At 46.5% G+C, this 24,887-nt stretch overlaps 1 protein-coding gene across 3 annotated transcripts in view; it reads right to left on the reverse strand.

Annotated features, from left to right (window-relative positions):
* The window catches only part of LOC140480854 (pituitary adenylate cyclase-activating polypeptide type I receptor-like), a 280,791-nt gene that overhangs the window by 22,717 nt on the left and 233,187 nt on the right, over window positions 1–24,887 (reverse strand). For 2 of the 3 annotated variants that reach the window (XM_072576360.1, XM_072576362.1), the window contains exon 13: window positions 10,066–10,146. The exons of the other annotated variant lie outside the window; for it this stretch is intronic. In XM_072576360.1, coding sequence (XP_072432461.1) covers window positions 10,066–10,146 — 81 coding nt within the window. The remainder of the gene's footprint in view (window positions 1–10,065; window positions 10,147–24,887) is intronic. 3 annotated transcript variants of the gene reach the window in all.

Here is a 24,887-nt window from a genome sequence, read left to right on the forward strand (position 1 = left end):
GGCTGGCAGCACTCCAGATAGAAAAGGTGCCAGGTCCAGATGGGATGCATCCCAGATTCCTGAGGGAGTTAATGGAACAAACCGTAGAGCTGTTGACAGAAGATCTCCCAAGCCTCCCTGAATACAGCACTAGCCCCAGGGGCCTGGAGAATGGCAAGTGTGACACCATTGTTTCAGAAAGGGGCGAAGGAAAACCCAGGAACTGATCGATCTATCAGTTAGACAGGAACGGTGAGAGATGTGATGGATGCCATCGCATGGGATAAGATGTGTGAACACCCAGAGAAAAATAAGGTCATACTGAATGGTCAACACGGCTTTGTCAAGGGCAGGTTATATCTGACAACTTTAATTGAGTTCCCTGGTAACGTGACACAGGCAGTGGATGAGGGTTGAGCTGTGGATGTTGTATATTCGGACTTTCAGAAAGCATTTGATATCGTGTCACATTGCAGGTTGGTTAGCAAATTAGAAATGTTTGGAATTGTTGAGTTTTTTGGTCGCATGGATTAGAAGTCGTCTAAAAGATTGGAAACAGGGTAGGTACAGACAGACATTTCTTAGATTAGAGACAAGTTGAAAGTGCACCAGGGATCGGTGTTGGGACCATACTATTTCTGATGTATATAAATGATTTGGAGATGGGGGTTGAGGGTAAAATGGCTGAATTTACAGATGGTACGGAGCTAGAGAGAGAGTAGTGAGTTGTGAGGATGATGCTGAGTGATTTCAGAGGGACATTGACCAGTTGGCCAAGTGGGGAGATGCCTGTCAGATTAATTTCAATGCAGAGAACTGATGGGTAAAGCATTTTGGTAGATGGAACATAGAGAGAGATGATACAGGCTCAATGGTCCAACTTTGAGGGGAGGACAGCAGCAGAGGGACTTTGGGGTTCATGTGCATGATTCTCTGAAGGTGATTAGGCAAGTTGAAACAGTTGTTAAAGCAGCTTAAGGAATCCTTGTGTTTAGACATAGAGGCAAGGAAGTGATGCTCCACCCTTACAAATCATTGGAGGGACCACATTTGGAGTATTGTGCTGGGTTCCCAGCAATTTATTTAAGGAAGGATATTAAAGTCCTGGAGAGGGTTCAAAGGAGATTGACTAGAATGATACCAGGAATTAGGGATTTTAGATACAAGGAGAGATTGGGGAGATTGGGCTGATTCTACTTGGAGCAGAGAAGATTACACAATGACCTGACTGAGGTATTCAAAATAATGAACATTTCAGACAGGGCAAAGGAGGATAATCTGTTTCCACTAGTTGGTATGTTAGTAACTAGGGGACCCAATTACAGGATTGTCAGCAAGAGAGCTGGGAGTGAGATGAGGAGAAATTTCTTTACTCAGAGATTTGTTGGGATTTGGAATGAGCTGCCTGGGAGAGTGGTGGAGGTGGATTACAGAGGAGGGTTCAAAAGAGAGCTGGATCAATATTTGAAAGGGATGAAGATGACAGAGATAGAGTTGGATTGTGGGACAAGCTGGGGAGCTCTTTCAGGAACCGGTATGGACACGATGGGTCAAATGGCCTCCTCCTGTTCTCTGAAGTTCTATGATTCTAGAAATATCGAATCCACCAGAGGAAGGCAGAGGAAACGAAAGTCAGCAGTTAATAGAGCTGGAATACAAAAATGAAAGTGCAAATATGTCAAAAAAGACAAGTCTAATTTTATCATATCTGAATACACAGAGCAGTTACAGCAAGGCGGATGAATTAACAGCGTGGGTATAGCTGTGAACAAATCCAATATAATTGCAATTACGGAGACATGGCTGCAAGGTGATCAAGACTGGGAGCTGAAGGGGCCTTCAGTCTTTAGGGAAGACAAGCAAAATTGAAAAGGAGATAGAGTGCCATTGTTTGTGAAAGATTAAATCAATGCTATAGTGAAAAGATAGCTTCCCAGAAATCTCAGCGTGGTAATACTCTGCGTGGAGCTAAGAAGCAACAAAGCAGTCAAAGACACAAGTGGAACTTGTGTACAGGTCTCCAAACGGTAGTGGTTAGGTACGGGATGGTGTTAAACAGGAAATTAGAGATGCACAAACATGGGTACTACAGTGATCACTGGTGATTTTAACAAACATCTGGGCTGGCCAAGCCTTACTGTGAAAGGTGAATTCTTGGAGTGTGTACAAGGTAGTGTTTTAGACGAGCAAGTTAAGGAACCAACCCAGAAATGGGCAATCCTAGATTTGGTTTGGTGCAGTGAGGTGTTAGTTATTTTCTTATGAGAGGTCTGTGTAGGGAAAAGTGACCATAACGTGATAGAATTCATCACTGGAATGGCAAGTGACTAGGACTAATCCCAAACTAGGTTCCAAACTCTAAGCAAAGGAAACTATGAATTCTTGAGGAATGTGTTGGCTACAAGAGATCGTATAATGTCATTATAGGGGGTGTCAGTGAATAGGCAATGGTTAATAGCTAAGGAATGAATGTACTTCATTTAGAAAAAAAGAAACACAGCAGATTGTTTAAATGATGATAGATTGGGAGCAGCTGATGTACCACAAAGGGACCTTGCTGTGCTGTTACAATGGTCGCTGAAGGTCAGAATGCAGGTGCAGCAGGCAGTGCAGATGGTGAATGGTCTGTTGGCCTTCATAGCAAGAGGGTTTGAATACAGTAGCTGGGATGTCTTGCTGCACTTGTCCAGAGCCATGCCTGGTGTAGTCATCCAGTTTTGCTCTCCATATCTCCTTGCCATAGCCAGACTGCAGCAAGCATTCATCAAGTAGACTCCTGCGGTGACAGTTCTGTCACACGAAGAGAGAGGTCGAGACTCGATGGGCTGAAGGGCCTCTTCTGTACTGTGTGATTCTATGGTTCAGCTGGGCCTATATTCAGGGGAATGAGAAGGAACCTCTGGTTCCCCTGATGTTTCCTTTGGGGTGGAGGGGGGTGGGGGGTGGAGTCTCGAACCAGGGGCTGGAGTTTCAGGACAAAGGGTAGACCATTCAGCACTGAGATGAGGAAAGATTTCTGCACTCAGAGGGGAGTGGCCCTGCAGAATTCTCGACCACAGGAGGCTGTGGAGACCAAGTCACTGAACATATTCATGAACAAAAAAAGGACGTATTTGAAAAGGGTAAAGGGGGAATGTTGGAACCTGGTTTCAAGATGGAGGATCAGCCATGATCATACCGAATGGTGGAGAAGGCTCAACAGGCTGAACGGCCTACCCCTGCTGCCTGTTTCCACGGAATGCAGACAGCAACATGCTGCCTTCGCCGGTTCACGAGCTCTTTGGAACCTGAGGCAGTCAAAACGAATACAATTGCAAGAAAGAAGAGCAACACATCAGCAGGAGCTGCAAGTGTGTCCAATGTAGCTCTCAGTTTTCAACAGCTTCCTTTCCCCCCCCCCCCCCCCACACCTACAATCCTCACCTCCCACCTTACTCCATCTTCCGCTCCTGACCTCCCTTCCTCATCACCACCTGCCCCACCTTGGCTCCTGTTCCCAAACTCTGTCCTTACCTTTGAAACCTCCACCACGGGCCTCTCTCTTGGCTTCCATACTGAAGGTGTACTGGAGTGCTCAGCTCCCCCTGGGCGGCAGACCGTAACACTAGGAGCAGACGTCGGCCATTCAGGCCATCGAGTCTGCTCCACCATTCAATGAGATCATGGCTGATTTGATCATCCTTTTGTTTTACTTTGCTAGATGTTGGTAGATGAGAATGTGGGTGTCACTGGCTGGGCCTGCATTTATAGCATTTCCCTAGTTGCCCAAATGGCTGTTAAGATTCAACCAAATTGCTGTGGGTCTGGATTCGCATGTAGGCCAGCCTAGGTATGAGTGGCAAATTTCCTTCCCTAAGGACATTAGTGAACCAGATAGGTTTTTACCCAGTTGCTAAGTGGTTACTCAGTCAACATTAAGCCAACATTTTATTTCAGATGTTTTGTATCTAAATTTCCACCATGATGGGATTCGAACACATGAGAAGCAGTACATTGACTTGGGCTTTTGGATTACTCATCCAACGATATTACCAACCACCTGCCCCAGGGCTCAACTCCACTTACCTGCCCTTTCCCCACAACATACAAGGTTGGTCTGGACAGATGCACGAGTAGGTGGGGAGCAGAGGGACACAGATCCTTAGCAATTGACCGACAGGTTTAGACAGTGGATTTGGATCGGCTCAGGCTTGGAGGGCCGAAGGGCCTGTTCCTGGGCTGTAAATTGTCTTTGTTGTCTTTGTTTAACTCTTGATGCCCTTAGCCATGAAAGATCTCTCTATCTCAGTCCTAAATATGCTTAACAACCCAAACACGACATTTCTCTGTGGAAAAGGATCACACAGATTCACACCCCTCTGAGAGAAGAAATTCCTCCTCATCTCTGTCTTAAATGGGTGACCCGTCTCATTCTGAGATTGCCCTTTCTAGTCCCAGACTCTCCCACAAGGGGAAACAACCTCTCCACATCTACCCTGTCACGTCTCCTAAGGATCTTGTGTGTTTCAATGAAGTCTCCTCTCATTCCTCTAAACTCCAACGAGTACTTGACCAACTTTTCTACCTCTCATATGAATAAGGAATAAAACGAGGCCACTCAGCCCTTTGAGCCTGTTCCATCAATCAATAAGATCATGGATGTTTTTAACTTCAATTCACCATCGCTGTATATGCCTGAAAATCGTCTATCCCCTCGGTGATCCAAAGTCCATCCCCCTCTGCCTTCAACATATTTAAAGATTCTGCATCCATTGTCCTTCGAGGAAGGGAATTCCAAAGACTCTGAGAGAAAGAATATGAGGATTGTAAGTCACTCCCTCTATTCCTGGGGTGTGGTGGGAGTACCTTCTCAGCACTGTCGCCAATGCCAAGACATCTTTCCCAGGATAACCATCCACTGTATTCCAACTGTGCTCTGACTAGTGCTTTGTACAGTTTCAGCAAAAACCTCCCTAACTTGTATACTCCATTCTCTTTAAAATAAAGGTCAGTATTCCATTTGCCTTCCCTGTTACCTGCTGACCTTGGACGCTTGCTATTTTTTGAGATTCATAGACAAAAACTCCCAAATCCTGTTGCATTCTGTAGTTTTTCCCCGTTTGAATAATATTCACCTCCTCTGTTCTTCCAGCCAGCATTCGTGACCTCACATTTTCCCACATTATGTGCCATCTGCCAAGTTTGTGCCCATCTGTCCATATCCTTCTGCAGACTCTTTGGGTCATCCTCACCACTTGCCTTCCCATCTATGTCTGTATCATCCACAAATGTGTTGATAGCACACTCACTTTCCTCATCCAAGACATTAACGTATATTGTTAATAATTGTGCCCCAGCACCGATCTCTGTGCTGCTCCACCAGTTGCCATCCTGACAATGCCTTCCACGTCCTAACCCTCTGCTTTCTATTAGTTAACCAATCCTCTATCCATGCCAATGTACTAACTCCAACCCTGTGAGTGCTTATCTTACTCAGTAGCCTAATGTGTGACACCATGTCAAACACCTTCTGAAAACCCAAATATATTACTTTCACTGCTTCCACTTTATCTATCCTGCTTGTTATATCCTCAAGGAATTTGAGTAAATTTGTCAGGCATGATTTTTCACCTTCAAGAAGCCATTCTTGATCGTGGTACATGCTTCTAAAGTATTCTGATAATACAGCTTTTATAATAGACACTAACCTCTTCTCAATAACAGACATCATGCTAACTGTCTTATAGTTAACCTGAGACAGGTCTCTTTTCCTTTCAAATAAAGTTGATACATTAATTGTTGTAGGTATTTGTGCCTGCATTAACAAACCTCTGCCATTAAGTACAGACTTTATCAGGAAAACTTAATTTCAACTTTTATTGCAGCAATGTTTATATTGTGACTCTGTATTTTTAAATTTATTTTGTTTTAAAGGTCATTTTAATTATGAATGTAGAAATTTCAGAACATGCATCATTTCAACTTAATACTGTTTAAAAGTTATACGAAAGGTCCTGAAATATCAAATTGCATGGTACTTCTTATATATTTCATGGTTTGTTTTATTTTGAAAGTTATTCCAGCTGGAAATATACAGCACTGCACGCATGGTGTTCAGTCTTGCAATATTTCAACCAATATATTGTTTTCTTCCAAAGCAGAACGTGTCTGCAGGAACCTAACTTTGGATTTAACACTGACTTCTATGGGAAATCATGCTTCACATAAAGTTGTTTCACTGAAAGCCATTTGTTTAAAAGTATTTCAATTCAAGTTGATATTTTCAGGAAGGTAACCACAACTTCAGGTGAGGAGTCACTGTAGCGGGAGCAGTGGGGTAGAAGCTACACTTTGATAACTACTCGAGCCTCCTACTTTGGGACACTGGAGTTCCATGTCACTGAGTTAGCAAAGGAATTTGTGCATCGGACATGAACTCTCCTGCCCTACCAGTTGAACAACATCTCACTTCACCTCGTGAGATGAGGGACATGTTAACTGGGGCGTCAGTTACAAAAGTACATTGAAAGGTTTGGACATGATACTTCCCCAGTGTTGGAGCACTACCACATCCATGCTCAGAAATAGACAATTCCCAAACAGCAAAACCATAAACTGGAATGTCAAAGTGGGCTCATTCAAAGAAAAGGGAAGAAGGTGCCAGACATGAGTTTGGGGAATGCCTTTAGGAATTCAGGCACTGATATTCCAAACTATCGAAGTATGACACATATTTTAACTATTGCGCGAGGGGTTATTTTATCGTGTCTGATTTGTAAAGATGTTGATGTAAAAGAGCCAGATGTTTGTACGATGTTGTGCAATCGCAACGAGAAAGAGAAGGGATGTTACAGAATGGGGTAACTGCTTCGACAAATAGGAAAACTTTGCTGATTCGGGCTGAGGATGCATTTACTGACAACCATCATTGGCTGAACACTGGACTCTCATTTAAAGGTGTGACAATGCTGTCACTTTAAGAAGGTTATTTTGAAGAGAGGTCGTAAGGACAGAGGTGCTGAAGAGTCTAGGTTAACTATGGAAGGGCTTTTGCCCGAAATGTCGATTTTCTTGCTTCTCGGATGCTGCCTGACCTGCTGTGCTTTTCCAGCACCACTCTGATCTAGACTCTGATCTCCAGCACCTGCAGTCCTCACTTTTGCCTAATGGGAGGGGAGTGGCCAGTTCTCCCAAACTTTTTCTAGTTTGTTTTAGCTGCAGCAGTCACAAGGTGTTAGAGCCCAGGAGAGCTGGTAGTTTCAGTAGAGGATTCCTCTGACTTTCTCAGAAATATCTCTCTGGATGCTGCTCCTCATGCCTGTAAGAATCTGTGTATGAATTTACTTTGTTGCCATGGGATGTGTTTATGGGATACTACTACATTGGAACAGTTAATTAGTAATAGTTACTGTATTGGGTCGGTTAAGTTTTCCAATAGTTAAGTTATTCTAAATTCTGGTTTATTTTGTTCATGTTTCAACCGTAATGTTTAAATAAATTATTTTATGCTTAAAGCCGAGTGGTTTGACCAGCTGCATCACACCCGGAATATCCACTTCACAACTGCCTTTAAAATAATTGGAGGGAGGTCTGACCTGGTCCATAACGAAGGTTAAAGGGGATATTAATGAGAGTACTGAAGGACAGTGATCGGTTAACGCCTTGTTTGAGGTGCTGTTAAAGTTACTGGTTTCCATGGGTCCAATAGCAACTGTTGATGTTGCAACCATGCCAAAGGATGGGTGCCTGATTGACCTTATGGACCTGAAAATGGAAGGTGCTGGGCTCAGCTCGTGTGTAAATCCAAGGATGAAATAATTGTGAAATACTGGTCTCCGTGAAACTGATCATCCACAGGAAATGGGTAACTCTGTGTCTACCGCAAGAGACCTATGTTTTAAAGTGAGAGAGACATGGTGAATGGGTACATGCGATGCCATTCAGAACTAAGGGCTTGGAGGATTGGAGAGAGATGGCAAGGAACTGCTACAAATATACACAGAGCTTACAGTTCACCCCTGATCCTGCAGGCAGATGAGGAAGTCTATAACACTTGCTCAAGTCCACTGGGGGAACCGACAACACTATTGGAAATACTAACTGAAGGGTTAGTTGGGATATTACATTAGGAAGTTATGCCAGTGTTGGGTGAGGAAGAGACCTGGGTAACTAGTAATTGAAGAGTGTGATCCTTCTCACAAGATGAAACTTAATTCAATCAAGAGATTCAAAGTTATCAGGAGAGGCCAGTCCCCTGTTGCGGTAACATTGACATGAGTGCAGGAAGGGTGTCTTTGATTGAGGAAGAGAATTCCCCACCCTCATCCCCTTTGACTCCCTCATGAATCTATCGACCTCCGCCTTCAATATTTCCGAGGTCCCTGTCTCCACTGCTCTCGAAGGAACTTAGTTCCAAAGACCCACAGCACATTATAGGGAAAAAAAAAGTTATCTCCTCCTCTGTGTCTTAAACAGGGGAACCTTTTACTTTTAAACTGTGGTCTCTGATCCAGGTCTCCCTGTCAGTAGGGGGAGCCATCCCCTCACAATCTCGCTAGAATATTCATGGCCTTGATCAATGGATTCATCAAAGTTTAGGAAGTGAAGGTGTTGGACTCGGTTAAAATTCAGCTCAGCCACGATGTGACGGAGCAATGGAACACTGCACCCGTTCCAAGGGCAATTAGGAATGGGCAATGATTGGCTGCCCAGCAACACCCATGTCCCATGAATGAAGGTGTTGAAGCGCTGGGTCTGTCCCCTACTGGAGATAGTGGCCTAGTAGCATCATTGCTGGATTGTTAATCCAGAAACCCAGGTAATCTTCTGGGGACCCAGGTTCAAATCCTGCCACTGCAGACGGTGGAATTTGAATTCAATAACAATCTGGAATGAAGATGATCATCATGACAAAGAAATCTTTGTCAATTGTTGACAAAATTCAGTGGTTAGCACCAGGGACTTGGGTTCGATTCTCAGCCTCGGGCGACTGTCTGTGTGGAGTTTGCACGTTCTCCCCGTGTCTGTGTGGGTTTCCTCCGGGTGTTCCAGTTTCCTCCCACAGTCCAAAGATGTGCAGGTTAGGTCGAATTGGCCACGCTAAATTGCCCGTAGTGTTCAGGGATGTGTAGGTTAGGTGCATTAGTCAGGGGAGATGTAGGGGAATGGGTCTGGGTGGGATAGTCTTTGGAGGATTGGTGTGGATGTGTTGGGCCAAATGGCCTGTTTCCACACTGTAGGGATTCTAATTCTAATTTTCCTCGCCTATCAGTTACTGTGGGAATGATGGGAGAAGGCTGTCTCATTCTGACAGGGTGTCTCCAAGTTTGGAGAATGGTTGAAATGGAAAACAGGCCCTCAGACATGTCAAGCAGAGCCTTCAGCACCACCCACCCAACCCCCCCCCCCCCCCAAATATCTACTTGACTTTCTAAAGACCATCTCTCCAATGCTTGGAGTGCGTGTCCAGACTGTTTATCTCATTGCCGTTTGTTTGATAATACTGTGAACTAGTGTATGACTTACAGCAATGTCTACCTCCTTGGATGTGAAGTACTTGGGGATTTCCAGAGGTTGCGCAAGGTGCTATATAAATGCAACTTCCCTCTTCTCCCCAACACAAGGGATCTTCTACTGTTGACCCTTTGTGTACAACCTCACAATCAAACTGCAGTACAAAGCCAATTTCATCCAAATGCAATTATTTCAAACTGAAAGGTAAATCTGACTAGCTGAACATACCGTTGTTAGATAATACATCATTCTGGCGGTGAGATTTTACGCTAATATTGGTTAGCTAGTGCAATCATTCAACCACGAAGGCACTCAATCTTTCCCTTATCTGAACAGGTCTTTGTTAAGACAAAAGGATGGTTCAGAAATTTTAAGACTCTGCCCCACACAATCCTAAACTCATTGACAGGGTCAAGATTGACCCAGGATTGATAGCTCCCCTCATCTCTGTCTTTACTTATCTACAACCCGAGTGGACAGAAAAGTACATATTAATTTCTTCCAGAAACACAGGGGTAAAGGATGCAAAGATTCCACGCATGCAGTCACAACAGACATCAGTTCATTGGGGAGGGAGGTTTCACTTTGACTTACAGGGTAATGGTAGATAGTTCTGACATCTTGCACACATGCTGGTTAACTCTCTGGGGCTTACAGTAGCATTTCTGCACACAGCTGTCAAACACGGCAAAGTTTATATTCAGTTCATTTACGGTAGATAGGATCAGCCAGAGGGGGGAGAGGAAGGTGGAAAGGAAATAACACGATGAATGGCAACGAGCGTGAGAGAGAGAGAGAGAAAGAGAGAGAGAGAATAAAGATGAAATCAACTACGTTGCGCTTCCCGACAAGAGTCAGTAATACAGTATTGCATTTTACACACAGTTACACACACCCAGTTACACACACACTCACACAGATACACTCACACACATACATACAATGACAGACTTACACTCACACAGACACACATATACACACACAGACACACTCGCACCCATACACACACACACTCACAGACACACACACTCACACAGCCACGGACACAGGCATACACTCTTATACCCACATACACGTACCTGCACACACAGTCACATGTGCGTGCACACACCACACACACACACACACACAGACACACACACACAAAATGAAACACAGACACAAACTTACACACACAGGCACATGCACACCCACACACACACTCATACCCCCACACACATACACACACTCACACACACACTCTCATACCCACGTACACGTACCTGCACACCCCCCACACATAGCCCCCCTCACACACCCCCTCCCCACACACACACACAAACACACATGTCCCCCAACATACACACACACGCACACACGTTTAATCTCAATGTCTAACTTCAGCAATGGGTGATAGTACACAGCATCTCACAGCGGAAAAGCACATCAGACTGTTAGGGGGAAGGGAAAGCTAACCCTAACTGTCCGGGGGAAGGACAGTAAGTGGAGAGGTGCCCACATCTTGCCAGTGAATACAAAAAAAACCCAAAGGTAATGGGCACAGACTGAATGGCTCACTGCACTCCATGTGGCTCAGTTAGCAGGGCTCCTGTTTCTCCCTCAGGATGGGGGTGTGGAGGGAGGGAAAGGGGAGAGGTTTGGGGTGAGGGGAGTGGGACATGTGGGGAAGGGGAGTGGGTGGCGATCCCAGTCTGGGATCACTGGGTCCTGGAAGGGGGCCCTTGCAGCTAAAAGCCAGGTGCTGGTCACTTTGCAAAACCCTCCCAGAATTCCATTTTCCAAAGGAATGGCAACAGCCAGGTTCCCTGACCCTTGCTCCGTCCGAACGTTACCCTGCCCCGCTCCCCCCTTCCCAACGCAGTTCTCTCCATGACCCCTTCCCCATCTCCCACCAGGCCTGACTCCACCAAGCGCCATCATCCCCCCCCCACCCCGCACCGAGAGACCCGGTCCCCTTCTTAGAACCCTTATGTTGGCACAGAGCGAGGCCATTCGGCCTGACGAGCCTGTGCTGGCTTCGCTTGTTTTTGTGGGATGTCGCCCCATTTCGTTGCCACCTCCCAGTTGCCATGGAGAAGGTGATGGTGAGCTGTCTTCTAGAGTCACTCTAGTCCCTGGGGTATGTAGAGACAGCTCCCCATAGCCCCCCTTCCCTCCCCCACAGTGGTGTTAGGGACTTTGACCCAGAGTCATAGAGAGACCAGCAAGATAATGTTATTGTGTCTGCTCTGGTCGCCAAATATCCATCTATTCCAATCTTACCTTGCTTAGCATGAATGTCCTGAGGGCTCTCTCATCTATCAGGCAGTGAGTTACAAAGCCCCACTACCCTTGAAGTGAAAATATTTTCCACCAAATCGCCTTTAATCTCTGACACGCTCTTTACATTAAAACTGTGGCCCTCTCTGCTCAGTGGGAAGGTTTCTCCCCATCTCCTCTGTCTACGCCCCTCAGAACTTCCTATCACCTCAGTCAGATCCAGTCACCACCCCAACTCCCCCGCTCCCTCTCTGCTCTGTGGGAAACGACCCCAGCCTCCCCAGTCTCTCCAGTAGCAGGCAGGATCCTGGCCGATCTCCTCCGTCCTCCATCCCTCCAGCGCAATCACACCTTCCCTCGGGTCTGGCGATCAGAGGTCAGCACAGTGTTCCTGCTGAGGCCCAATTCATGTTGATGATGTGGAGGTGCCAGTGTTAGACTGGGGCGGGCAGAGTCAAACATCACATGATACTGGGTTACAGTCCAACAGGTTCATTTGAAAACCGTAAGCTTTCGGAGCCTCTGGTGCTTGGAAGGAGCTTGTGTTTTCAACTAAACCTGTTGGACTATAACGTGCCATCGTGTGATTTTTTCACTGACTAATGTTATACACAGCCCCTGTCATAACCTCCTTGTGTTCAACACCTTGACCAATAAGGGCAATGCATTCACCTTAGTCCCAAACCCTCATAACCCCGCAGCCCTCTTTCGCCTGACAGCACGATCCAGTGGCTCTTCCCAAAATCAGGATTCAATCTCCCTCCGCCACACTCTCCGACCATGCAGCTTCCCACGGCAGAGCAGTATTCCTGAAATAATGCCGGAGGCGCGCATGGGAATCCCGCGGTGCTTGGCATAACTGGGGCATCGAACCAGCGCAGCACAGGCCAAGTTTGAAGAGGCCGCACGGAATGGGACCCTGGCACCGGTCCCCCCGCTGAGCACACGGACTGTGCCATCAAACATGGCAGGCAGTGATAGGCACAGCCTTATCTCCGAGACGGAGTGAACCATTAACAGGTCCATGGCGAGGGAGCCGCACAACACAATTGCTTTTTGATGGCCCAGTGAAAGGGCGAGTACAGATGTGATGGGCAGAATGGACACCTTCTGCACCCTACCCTTCTACCGCACTCTCTTCTGCTGATCCTATTGGAAAACTGTTCCAAGACGCTTTCCTGGATGTTGACGTTCAGATAGAATTCAGTGCCATCTTGTTTGACACTGGGCAAAATGTCCTGAAATTAAGTTGGCAATGTGTTTAGCATGGCACGATGGCTCAGTGGTTAGCGTTGCTGGCTCACAGTGCCAGGGACCTGGGTTCGATTCTAGCCTCGGGCGACTGTCTGTATGGAGTTTGCACATTCTCCCCGTGTCTGCATGGGTTTGCTCTGGGTGCTCTGGTTTCCTCCCACGGTCTAAGATTGTGCAGGTTAGGGTGGATTGACCTTGGGGAATCGCCCATAGGGTTCAGGGATGTGGAGGTTGGGTGTATTAGCCATGGGAAATGTAGGGTTACAGGGATATCTGGGTGGGATATTCTTCGGAGGGTTGGTGTGGAGTCGATGGGCTGGATGCCGTGCTGTAGGGATCCATGATTGTAATAGGCCAGTGAGTTCAGGGTACAGTTAGCTGGATGGCTGGTTTGTAATACTGAGTGACATCAACAGCGTGGGTTCAACTCTTGCACTGGCTAAAGGTACTATGAAGGAGTCTCCTTCTCCACCTCTTCCCTCGCCTGAGGCATGGCGACCCTCAGGCTAACTCACCATCAGTAATCTCTCTCTCTCTCTATACTGAGAGAGCAGCCCTATGGTCTAAATGGACTATGGGGACTCTATCTTAAGGGAGTTAACTCCCTCCGAGACTTTAAGTCAGAGTTTGGTCCCTTTGGCAGCACAATTCAAGTGGGTGCTCTGAGTTTAGGGGAGCGACTGTGCCCAGTGATACCTTTCAGTATATCAAAGTCCGTGCAACGTAGCTTCTTAATTGGACCATGAGCTGCTTCAGTGAAGATGCTGAACTCTGAGACCATACTATCGAAGGTTCAAGGATCTGCAGTACCTGTGGAACAGTCCCCTACAACCCTGTGCCCTGACCCCCCTCAGCCAATAACATCGGGACAGGTAATCCCTGCTCGTTAACATGCTGCTGTTTGTGGGATCTTACTGTGCACAGATTAGCAACAATATTACAGCAGTGACTACTCTTTGACAGAACTCCATTGGTTGGAGGGTGCTTGGAATGTACTGAAGCAGAGAGAGAGGTACCATAGAAATGCAACTACATTTTTACTTCCTGACATGCAAAGTTCAAAAGGGTCAAATACTTGGCTTCCAACCCGAGAGCCATGATCATCCAATGGTGAGATATCGGTCACCATCACAGAAACAAGAAAGCTGGGGTACCGCTGCCTACGCGATACACTGTGAACACGTCGATTCCTTCCATATCCACAAACACAAGGATATCAGAGCAGATATTTCACTTGGGACCAAGGAGCGTAAAATAAAACAAAAACTGAAAATGCAAAATATATGAAGGCATTAGCAAGTCTTCACTTTCTTCAATCATCACCTCACCATGGATGCAGCAACTCCACATTTTTCCAACAAAATGATTTGTGGGTGGGCGTCGCTGGCTGGGCCCAGCATTTATTGCCCGTCCTTAGTTGCCCCCTTGAGAAGGTGGGGGTGAGCTGCCTTCTTGAACCGCTGCAGTCCACCTGCTGTGGGTTGACCCACAATGCCCTGAGGGAGGGAATTCCAGGATTTTGACCCAGTCACACTGAAAGAACGGGGATATATTTCCAAGTCAGGATGGTGAGTGGCTTGGAAGGGAACTTGCAGGGGGTGGTGTTCCCGTGTATCTGCTACCCTTGTCCTTCTAGATGGAAGTGGTCATGGGTTTGGAAGGTGCTGTCTGAGGATCTTTGGTGAATTTCTGCTGTGCATCTTGTAGATAGTACACACTGCTGTTACTGAGTGTCGGTGGTGAAGGGGGTGGATGCTTGTGGATGTGGTGCCAAGCAAATGGGCTGCTTTGTCCAGGATGGTGTCAAGCTTCTTGAGTGTTGTTGGGGCTGCCCCTAACCAGGCAAGTGGGGAGCACTCCATCACACTCCTGACTTGTGCCTTGGAGATGGTGGACAGGCTTTGGGGAGTCAGGAGAGGAGTTACTAACCAGAGGATTTCTAACCCTTGACCTGCTCTTGAAGCCACTGTGTTTATGTCATAGTATCATAAAATCCCTACAGTGTGGAAACAGGCCCTTTGGCCCAACAAGACCACACCAACCTTCCGAAGAGTAACCCACCGAGACCCACTACCTACCCTATTACTCTACATTTACCCCTAAACTAATGCAGCTAACCTACACATCCCTGAACACTACGGGCAATTTAGCGTGGCCAATTCACCTAACCTACATATCTTGCGGTGAGTCCAGCTGAATTTCTGGTCAATGGTAATCCCCAAGATGTTGACAGTGGTGGGGTTCAGTGATGGTAACACCAGTGAATGCCAAGGGGCGGTGGTTAGATTGTCTTGTATTAGAGATGGTCACATCCTGGGATTTGTGTGGCACGGATGTTTCTTGCCACCTGTCAGTGCAAACCCAGCCTGTTGCTTGCCCCCTACTGCCGCTCTCCCTGCTACCTCTTGGGAGGGGAATTCCCTGCCGAAAGTATGACCTTCAACCACATTAGGAGGTATTAGGTCAGGTGGTCGAATGAGAGGGGCAGGGTCAAACAGAAGAACAAAGAACAAAGAAACTTTACAGCCCAGGAACAGGCCCTTCAGCCCTCCAAGCCTGAGCTGATCCAAATGTACTGTCTAAACCTGTCGGTCAATTCCTAACCATCTGTATCCCCCTGTTCCCCACCTACTCCTGCATCTGTCCAGACGCATCTTAAATGAATCTACCCTGCCTGCCTCTACCACCTTTGCTGGCAACGCATTCCAAATGCCCACCACTCTCTGTGTGAAGTACTTGCCGCATGTATCCCCCTTAAACTTTCCACTTTTCACCTTGAAAGCATGACCTCTCATTATTGAATCCCTCACCCTGGGTAAAAGCTGATCTCTATCCACCCTGTCTATACCCTTCATAATTTTATAAACCTCAATCAGGTCCCCCCTCAATCTCCTTTTTTCTAATGAAAACAATCCTAACCTACTCAACCTCTCTTCATAGCTCGCACCTTCCATACCAGGCAATATCCTCGTAAACCTTCTCTGCACCCTCTCCAAAGCGTCCACATCCTTTTGGTAATGTGGCGACCAGAACTGTACACAGTATTCAAAATGCGGCTGAACCAATGTCTTGTACAATGACTTGCCAGCTATTATACTCAATACCCCGTCCAATGAAGGTAAGCATACTATATACCTTCTTAACCGCTCTATCCACCTCTGCAGCAACCTTCAGGGTACAATGGGCCTGCACTCCCAGATCTCTCTGACCATCAACTTTTCCCAAGGTTCTTCTATTCATTGTATAATTTGCTCTAGAATTAGACTTGCCTAAATGCACCACCTCACACTTGTCTGCATTGAAAGCCATCTGCCACTTTTCCGCCCAACTCTCCAGTCGATCTATATCCTCCTGTATTCTCTGACAGTCCATTATGCTTTCTGCCACTCTACCAATCTTTGTGTCATCTGCAAACTTGCTGATCATACCAGCAGTGCCCTCTTCCAGATCATTGATGTTTATTACAACAACAGTGGCCCTAACACTGACCCCTGTGGAACACCACTGGTCACCTTTCTCCATTTTGAGAAACACCCTTCAACTACTACACTCTGTCTCCTGTTGCTCAACCAGTTCTTTATCCACCTAGCTAGAACACCCTGCACACCATATGAATACACTTTCTCCATTAATCTACCATGGGGGACCTTATCAAACACCTTACTAAAGTCCATGTATATGACATCAACAGCCCTTCCTTCATCTATCAACTTGGTCACTTCCTCGAAGAACTCTATTAAGTTGGTAAGGCACGATCTCTCCCGCACAAAACCATGTTGCCCATCACTGATAAGCCCATTCTTTTCTAAATATAAATAGATCCTATCCCTTAGTACCCTCTCCAGCAACTTTTCCACCACTGCCATCAGGCTCACTGGTCTGTAGTTACCCGGAATATCCCTACTACCCTTCTTGTGCAGGGGGACAATAAGAGCAACCTTCCAGTCCTCCGGCACCTCACCTGTGTTTAAGGATGCCACAAAGATATCTGTCAGGGCCCCAGCTATTTCCTCTCTCACCTCCCTCAGCAACCTGAGATAGATCCCATCCGGTCCTGGGGATTTGTCCACCTTAATAACCTCTAGCATACCCAACACGTCTTCCCCACTTATGTCAACGTGATCCAGACTAATCAAACTTCTATCTCTAATTTCAACATTCATCATGTTCCTCTCCTCAGTGAACACTGATGCAAAGTAATTATTCAGAATCTCACCCACTCTCTCAGGTACGGCACACAGCCTTCCTTCATTACCTTTTAGTGGACCAATCCTTTCTCTAGTTACCCACTTCTTATATAAGAATAAAATGCTTTGGGATTCTCCTTAATTCTGCTAACTAAAGCTATTTCATGACCCCTTTTAGCCCGCTTGATTCCTTGTTTAAGACTGGTCCTCCTCTCCCGATATTCCTCCAGGGCCAGTTCTGTCCTCAGCTGTCTAGACCTTATGTACGCTTCCCTTTTCCTCTTGGCTAGTTGTACAATTTCTCCTGTCATCCACAGTTCACGAATCTTTCCCTTCCTATCCTTTGCCTTCAACAGGACATGCCTATCCTGCACTACCTTTAACCTATCTTTGAAAACCTCCCACATCTCAAATGTGGACTTCCCTTCAAATAGCTGTGTCCAATCCACATTTCTCAGCTCCTGCCTAATTTTGATATAATTGGCCTTGGCCCAGTTTAATAATCTTCCCTTAGGACCACTCTCTTCTTTATTTATGAGTATTCTAAAACTTACGGAATTGTGGTCACTGTTCCCAAAGAAATCCCCCACCGCAACTTCTACCACCTGTCCTGTCTCATTCCCCAGTACCAGGTCCAATATGACAATAGACAATAGACAATAGGTGCAGGAGTAGGCCATTCTGCCCTTTGAGCCTGCACCACCATTCAATATGATCATGGCTGATCATCCTTAATCAGTATCCTGTTCCTGCCTTATCTCCATAACCCTTGATTCCACTATCTTTGAGAGCTCTATCCAGCTCCTTCTTAAATGAATCCAGAGACTGGGCCTCCACTGCCCTCTGGGGCAGAGCATTCCACACAGCCACCACTCTCTGGGTGAAGAAGTTTCTCCTCATCTCTATCCTAGATGGCCTACCCCCTTATTTTTAAGCTGTGTCCTCTGGTTCGGGACTCGCGCATCAGCAGAAACACGTTTCCTGCCTCCAGAGTGTCCAATCCTTTAATCATCTTATATGTCTCAATCAGACCCCTCTCAGTCTTCTAAACTCAAGGGTATACAAGCCCAGTCGCTTCAGTCTTTCAGCGTAAGGTAATCCCGCCATTCCAGGAATTGACCTCGTGAACCTACGCTGCATTCCCTCAATAGCCAGAATGTCTTTCCTCAAATTTGGAGACCAGAACTGCACACAGTACTCCAGGTGTGGTCTCACCAGGGCCCTGTACAGCTGCAGAAGAACCTCTTTGCTTCTATACTCAATTCCTCTTGTTATGAAGGCCAGCATGCTATTAGCCTTCTTCACTACCTGCTGTACCTGCGTGCTTACCTTCATTGACTGGTGTACAAGAACACCCAGATCTCTCTGTACTGCCCCTTGACCTAACTTGACTCCATTTAGGTAGTAATCTGCCTTTCTGTTCTTGCCACCAAAGTGAATAACCATACATTTATCCACATTAAACTGTATATGCCATGCATCTGACCACTCACCTAACCTGCCCAGGTCACCCTGTAATCTCCTAATATCCTCCTCACATTTCACCCTGCCACCCAGCTTAGTATCATCAGCAAATTTGCTAATGTTATTGCCAATACCATCTTCTATATCATTAACATTTATTGTAAAAAGCTGCGGTACCAGCACTGATCCCTATGGTACCCCACTGGTCACTGCCTGCCATTCCGAAATGAAGCCGTTTATCACTACCCTTTGTTTCCTATCAGCCAATCAACTTTCAGTCGAAGTTAATACTTTGCCCCCAATACCATGCGCCCTAATTTTGCTCACTAACCTCCTATGTGGGACTTTATCAAAGGCTTTCTGAAAGTCCAGGTACACTACATCCACTGAATCTCCTTCGTCCATCTTCAGAGTTACATCCTCAAAAAATTCCAGAAAATTAGTCAAGCATGATTTCCCCTTCATAAATCCATGCTGACTCTGACCTATGCTGTTACTATTATCCAGATGTGTCGTAATTTCATCCTTTATAATAGACTCCAGCATCTTTCCCACCACTGAGGTCAGACTAACTGGTCTATAATTTCCTGCTTTCTCTCTCCCACCTTTCTTAAAAAGTGGTACAACATTAGCCACCCTCCAATCCGCAGGAACTGATCCCGAATCTATCGAACTCTGGAAAATAATCACCAATGCATCCATGATTTCTCGAGCCACCTCCTTCAGTACCCTGGGATGGAGACCATCAGGCCCCAGAGACTTATCAACCTTCAGACCTAACAGTGTCTCCAACACCAATTCCTGGCAAATATAAATTCTCTTAAGTTCAGGTCCTTCAGCCACTGTTACCTCACGGAGATTGCTTGTGTCTTCCCCAGTGAACACAGATCTGAAGTACCAGTTCAATTCTTCTGCCATTTCTTTGTTCCCCATAATATATTCCCCTGTTTCAGTCTTCAAGGGCCCAATTTTAGTCTTCACCATTTTTTTGCTTTTCACATACCTAAAAATATAGCCCCTTCCCTCGTCGGGCTATTGACATACTGCTCTAGAAAATTCTCCTGGACGCTTCTTACAAATTCTACCCCATCCAGACCTCTGACGCTAAGTGTATCCCAGTCAATGTTGGGAAAATTAAAATCTCCCAACACCACTTCCCTATTGCCTCTACATCTATTCATAATCTGTTTACCTATTTGTTCTTCTACCTCACGCTCACTGTTGGGAGGTCTGTAATACAGCCCCAACAATGTAACTGCACCCTTCTTATTTCTCAGCTCCACCCTTAATGCCTCACTGCTCCAGCCCTCCATAGTGTGCTCCTTTAGCACAGCCGTGATATCTTCCCTGACCAGCAATGCAACTCCACCCCCTCTTTTACTTCCCTCCCTGTCCTGTCTGAAGCGTCTATATCCTGGAACATTCATTTACCAATCATCATGTCATTCCTTCAACCAAGTCTCTGGCAAAAATGTCATACTCCCAGGCACCAATCCAAGCCCTAAGTTCATCTGCCTGACCCACTATACTCCTCGCATTAAAGTAGATGCATTTCAACGCCACCAATTCACCTGCTCTCTGCCTACTCTTCCCCTTATTAATGCTATCTTCATAATTCTTACAGTCTCCCGTCTCCACCTCACAGAAGTCTTCTCTTCTGGTTCCCAGTCCCCTGCCACATTAGTTTAAAACCTCCCCAACAGCAGGGACAAAAACTCCCCCAAGGACATTGGTTTCTGGAGGAGGAACGTCAGGTCCTGAGGCAAAAAGATCTGGGATGGTGGGGGGGGGGGGGGGGGGGGGTGGGGGGGGGAGGGGGGGGAGGGGGGTGGTGGGGGGGTAGTGGGTGATGGGATGAACTTTAGAACATGGAGCCTTGCCAACTGAAAGTCGATGGTGGGCCGGTTGAGGATGTTACAAAGGTACCTCGGATGTTTGTGGGAGTAGGGAGCCAGAAAGGGAGTGAGACTGTGGAAAGATTTTGAAAGCGAGGTCGAGGGATTGAAAAACGAGGAACAGCTCAACCAGGAGCCAATGATGTAGGACAGCGAGCGCAGGCAGTGATTGGAGAATGGGACCTGGACCTGAACAAGGGCTCAGGTTCAGAGAGGAAACCTTTGGATGACCTCACGATTATTGGGGGTGGGCGGGGGTTTGGTCGGGCAGGGAGTGCAGGGGGTGGGGGCAGTGGGGGGTGGTGGTAGTGGGTTGATGTGGGACTGGAATTGCTGAGTCTGAAGTTTCAACAATGGGGACCCAACTAGGAGTTGAACTATGTTTACTTCAGAGCACTTCAGAGGACATCTCTGGGACACCCGCACCAATCAATCCCACTGCCCCATGGCCAAATATTTCAACTCCCCCTCCCACTCTGCTGAGGACATGCCAGTCCTGGGCCTCCTCTACCACCGCTCCCTCACCACCCGATGCCTGGAGGAAGAACGCTTCATCTTCTGCCTCGGAACACTTCAACACCAGGGCACCAATGTGGACTTCAACAGTTTCCTTATCTTCCCATCCCCCCCCACCTCATCTCAGTTCCAGCTCAGCACTTTCCTCATGACCTTTCCTACCTGCCCATCTTCCTTCCCACCTATCCGCTCCACCCTCCTCTCCAACCTATGACCTTTACCCCCACCTCCATCCACCTCCCATTTATCTCTCCACCCCCGACATTCCCAGCCTCATTCCTGATGAAGGGCTCCTGCCCGAAACGTCGATTTTCCTGCTCCTCGGACGCTGCCTGACCTGCTGCGCTTTTCCAGCACCACTCTGATCTTGACTCTAATCTCCAGCATCTGCAGAACCCACTTTCACCTCACAGTTGAGCTATGACAGGGGTGACGTTGGGGGATGTTGTGTTGGAATTAGACAATCTTAGCAATGTTGTGGAAATGCGTTTAGAACTTCAGCTCATCATCAAATGGAACACAAAAAAACACTGAAAGTAGGAGCAGGAGTAGGCCATTCAGCCCTTCAAGCCTGTTCCGCCATTCAATGGCTGGTCAACCAGTTCAGTTGCCTGGTCCTACTTTCTCCCAACTTCCTTTGATCCCCTAGAAATCAGAGAACTAGATCTAATTATTTTCTGAAAATATTCAATGTTTCTGTCCTTTCCTGCTTCTTGTGTCCAATAATTCTACAGGGGCCCCGCTCTCTGGGTGATACATTTCTCCTCATCCCAATCCTGAATTGCCTATCCTGCCTCCTGAAGCTGCGACCCCTGGTTCTGGAGCCCATCGACCTCAGGAACATCCTTCCAGTGTTTGGCTTGCCTGGTCCAGATAAAGTTTTGTTGGTGTCTACAAGATAGAGTCATAGAGATGTATAGCACAGAAACAGGCCCTTCGGTCCAACCTGTCCATGCTGACCAGATATCCCAACCCAGTCTAGTCCCATTTCCCAGCACTTGGCCCTCTGAACCCTTCCTATTCGTATATCTGGCCAGATGCCTTTTAAATGTCGTAATTGTACCAGCCTCCACCACTTCCTCTGGCAGCTCATTCCATACACGTACCACCCTCTGCATAAAAGTTGCCCTCAAGTCCCTTTTAAATCTTTACCCTCTCCCATAAACCTTTAGCTTTGGAATTCCCCTACTCCAGGGAAAGGATCTTGCATATTCACCCTCTCCATGTTCCTCATTATGTGGAGATGCTGGTGTTGGACTGGGGTGTACAAAGTTAGAAATCACACAACACCAGGTTATAGTCCAACAGGTTTAATTGGAAGAACACTAGCTTTCGGAGCGACGCTCCTTCATCAGGTGATTGTGGAGGGCTCGATCGTAACAGAATTTATAGCAAAAATTTGCAGTGTGATGTAACTGAAATTATCCATTGAAAAATTGATTGTCTGTTAAGCCTTTCATCTGTTAGAATACAGTGGTAGTTTCACTTCTTTCATGTGTAAATCACAAAACACTTTTTTTAAAGTTGCATTCTCGGGTTAGCTGTTAACAATGGTGATGGCTAGACAATATGTTGAAGGTGTTGGCCCCCTGTGTTCTCTGTCTATGACCTGATGTTTAGATTGATTCTAATCTAAAAAGTGAGATGACAGAGTTTTACATAAATTCATGCAGTTTTTGAGCTCAGAGTTCTACATGAATGCATGCAGTTTTTGAGCAAAGCGCAATGTAACTCTGCAAGTACAAATTCACCCCACAAAATATATGTGTGCATGTGGGTCTTTGTCTGTCTGTGTGTGTGTGTGTCTGTCTGGGGTGGGGGTTGTGAGTGTGTGTGTGTATGTGTGTGTGTGTGTGTAGTGAGCGCAGAGTGTCTGTGAGGGGGTGCATGTGTGAGTGTGGAAGTGTGTGTGTCTATAAGGGTGTGTGTGGGTGTCTGTGTTAGTGTCTGTGTGTACCTGTGTCCTTGTGTATGTGAGAGTCTGTGTGTGTGTAGGAATATCTGTGTGTGTGTGTAGTGCAATGGTGGTCACCTGTAATGTGACATGAACCCAAGGTCCCAGTTGAGGCCCTCCCTATGAGTACCGAACTTAGCTATCAGCCTCTGCTCGGCCACTTTGCTCTGCTGCCTGTCCTGAAGTCCACCCTGGAGGATGGTCACCCGAAGGTCCGAGGCTGAATGTCCTCGACAACTGAAGTGTTCCCCAACTGGGAGGGAACCCTCCTGTCTGTTGATTGTTGTGTGGTGCCCATTCATCCGTTCGACCCATTCAACTGGGACCTTGGGTTCATGCCACATTACAGGTGAGCACCATTGCACTACACACACACACACACACAGATATTCCTACACACACACACTCTCATATACACACAGACACAGGTACACACAGACGCGCACACAGACACCCACACACACTCTTATAGACACACACACTCCCACACTCACACATGCAGCCCCTCACAGACACTCTGCACTAACTACATACACACACAGACACTTTCTCACATTCACAACCCCCACCCCAGACAGACAGACAGACACACACACACACACAGACAAAGACCCACATGCACACATATATTTTGTGGGGTGAATTTGTACTTTCAGGGTTACATTGCACTTTGCTCAAAAACTGCATACATTCATGTAGAACTCTGAGCTCAAAAACTGCATGAATTTACGTAAAACTCTGTCATCTCACTTTTTAGATTAGAATCAATCTAAACATCAGGTCATAGACAGAGAACACAGGGGGCCAACACCTTCAACATATTGTCTAGCTATCACCATGGTAACAGCTAACCCGAGAATGCAACTTTTAAAAAAAGGTTTTGTGATTTACACATGAAAGAAGTGAAACGATCACTGTATTCTAACAGATGAAAGGCTTAACAGACAATCAATTTTTCAATGTATAATTTCAGTAACATCACACTGTAAATTTTTGCTATAAATTCTGTGTTACGATCGAGCCCTCCACAATCACCTGATGAAGGAGCGTCGCTCCGAAAGCTAGTGTTCTTCCAATTAAACCTGTTGGACTATAACCTGGTGTTGTGTGATTTCTAACCATGTTCCTCATAATTTTGTAAACCTCTATAAGGTCACCCCTCAGCCTCCGACGCTCCAGTGAAAACAGCCCCAGCCTATTCAGCCTCTCCCTGTAGCTCAAATCCTCCAACCCTGGTAACATCCTCGTAAATCTTTTCTGCACCCTCTCAAGTTTAACATCATTTTTCCTATAGCAGGGTGACCAGAATTGCATGCAATATTCCAACAGAGGCCTAACCGATGTCCTGTACAGCCGCAACATGACCTCCCAACTCCTGTACTCAATACTCTGACCAATAAAGGGAAGAGGACCAACCAAACCCTGTTTACCTGCAACTCCACCTTCAAGGAACTATGAACCTGCACTCCAAACCCCCAACATTCTAGTAAATAATTCTTGAAACAACTCCCATATTGTGAACAGATTGGCTTAACCTCAGGCAGTTAACCTCAGGAAATGTTGACAAGGAAATAGAGTTTGGGACTGTTAGACACTGGAAGATGGAGAGCTGCTAGCCCATGAGATATAAGGAGGGACAGCTGCAATATCGAAGACGGGTTTGGCAAAGGAGATTTTCAGCATGTCAATATAATTTGGGGTGGCATGGCGGCTCAGTGGTTAGCACTGCAGCCTCACAGCACCAGGGACCCGGGTTCAATTCCAGCCTCGGGCCTGCGGAATTTATTGCCGCGGATGCTTAAATGTCTTCCAGGCAGGGATTGATAAATATTGATCTCGTAAGGAATCAAGGGTTACAGGGAGAGTGCGGGTAAGTGGCACTGAAAC

The sequence above is a fragment of the Chiloscyllium punctatum genome, chromosome 8, assembly GCF_047496795.1.
Source record: "Chiloscyllium punctatum isolate Juve2018m chromosome 8, sChiPun1.3, whole genome shotgun sequence".
In the NCBI taxonomy this organism is placed as follows: Eukaryota; Metazoa; Chordata; class Chondrichthyes; order Orectolobiformes; family Hemiscylliidae; genus Chiloscyllium; species Chiloscyllium punctatum.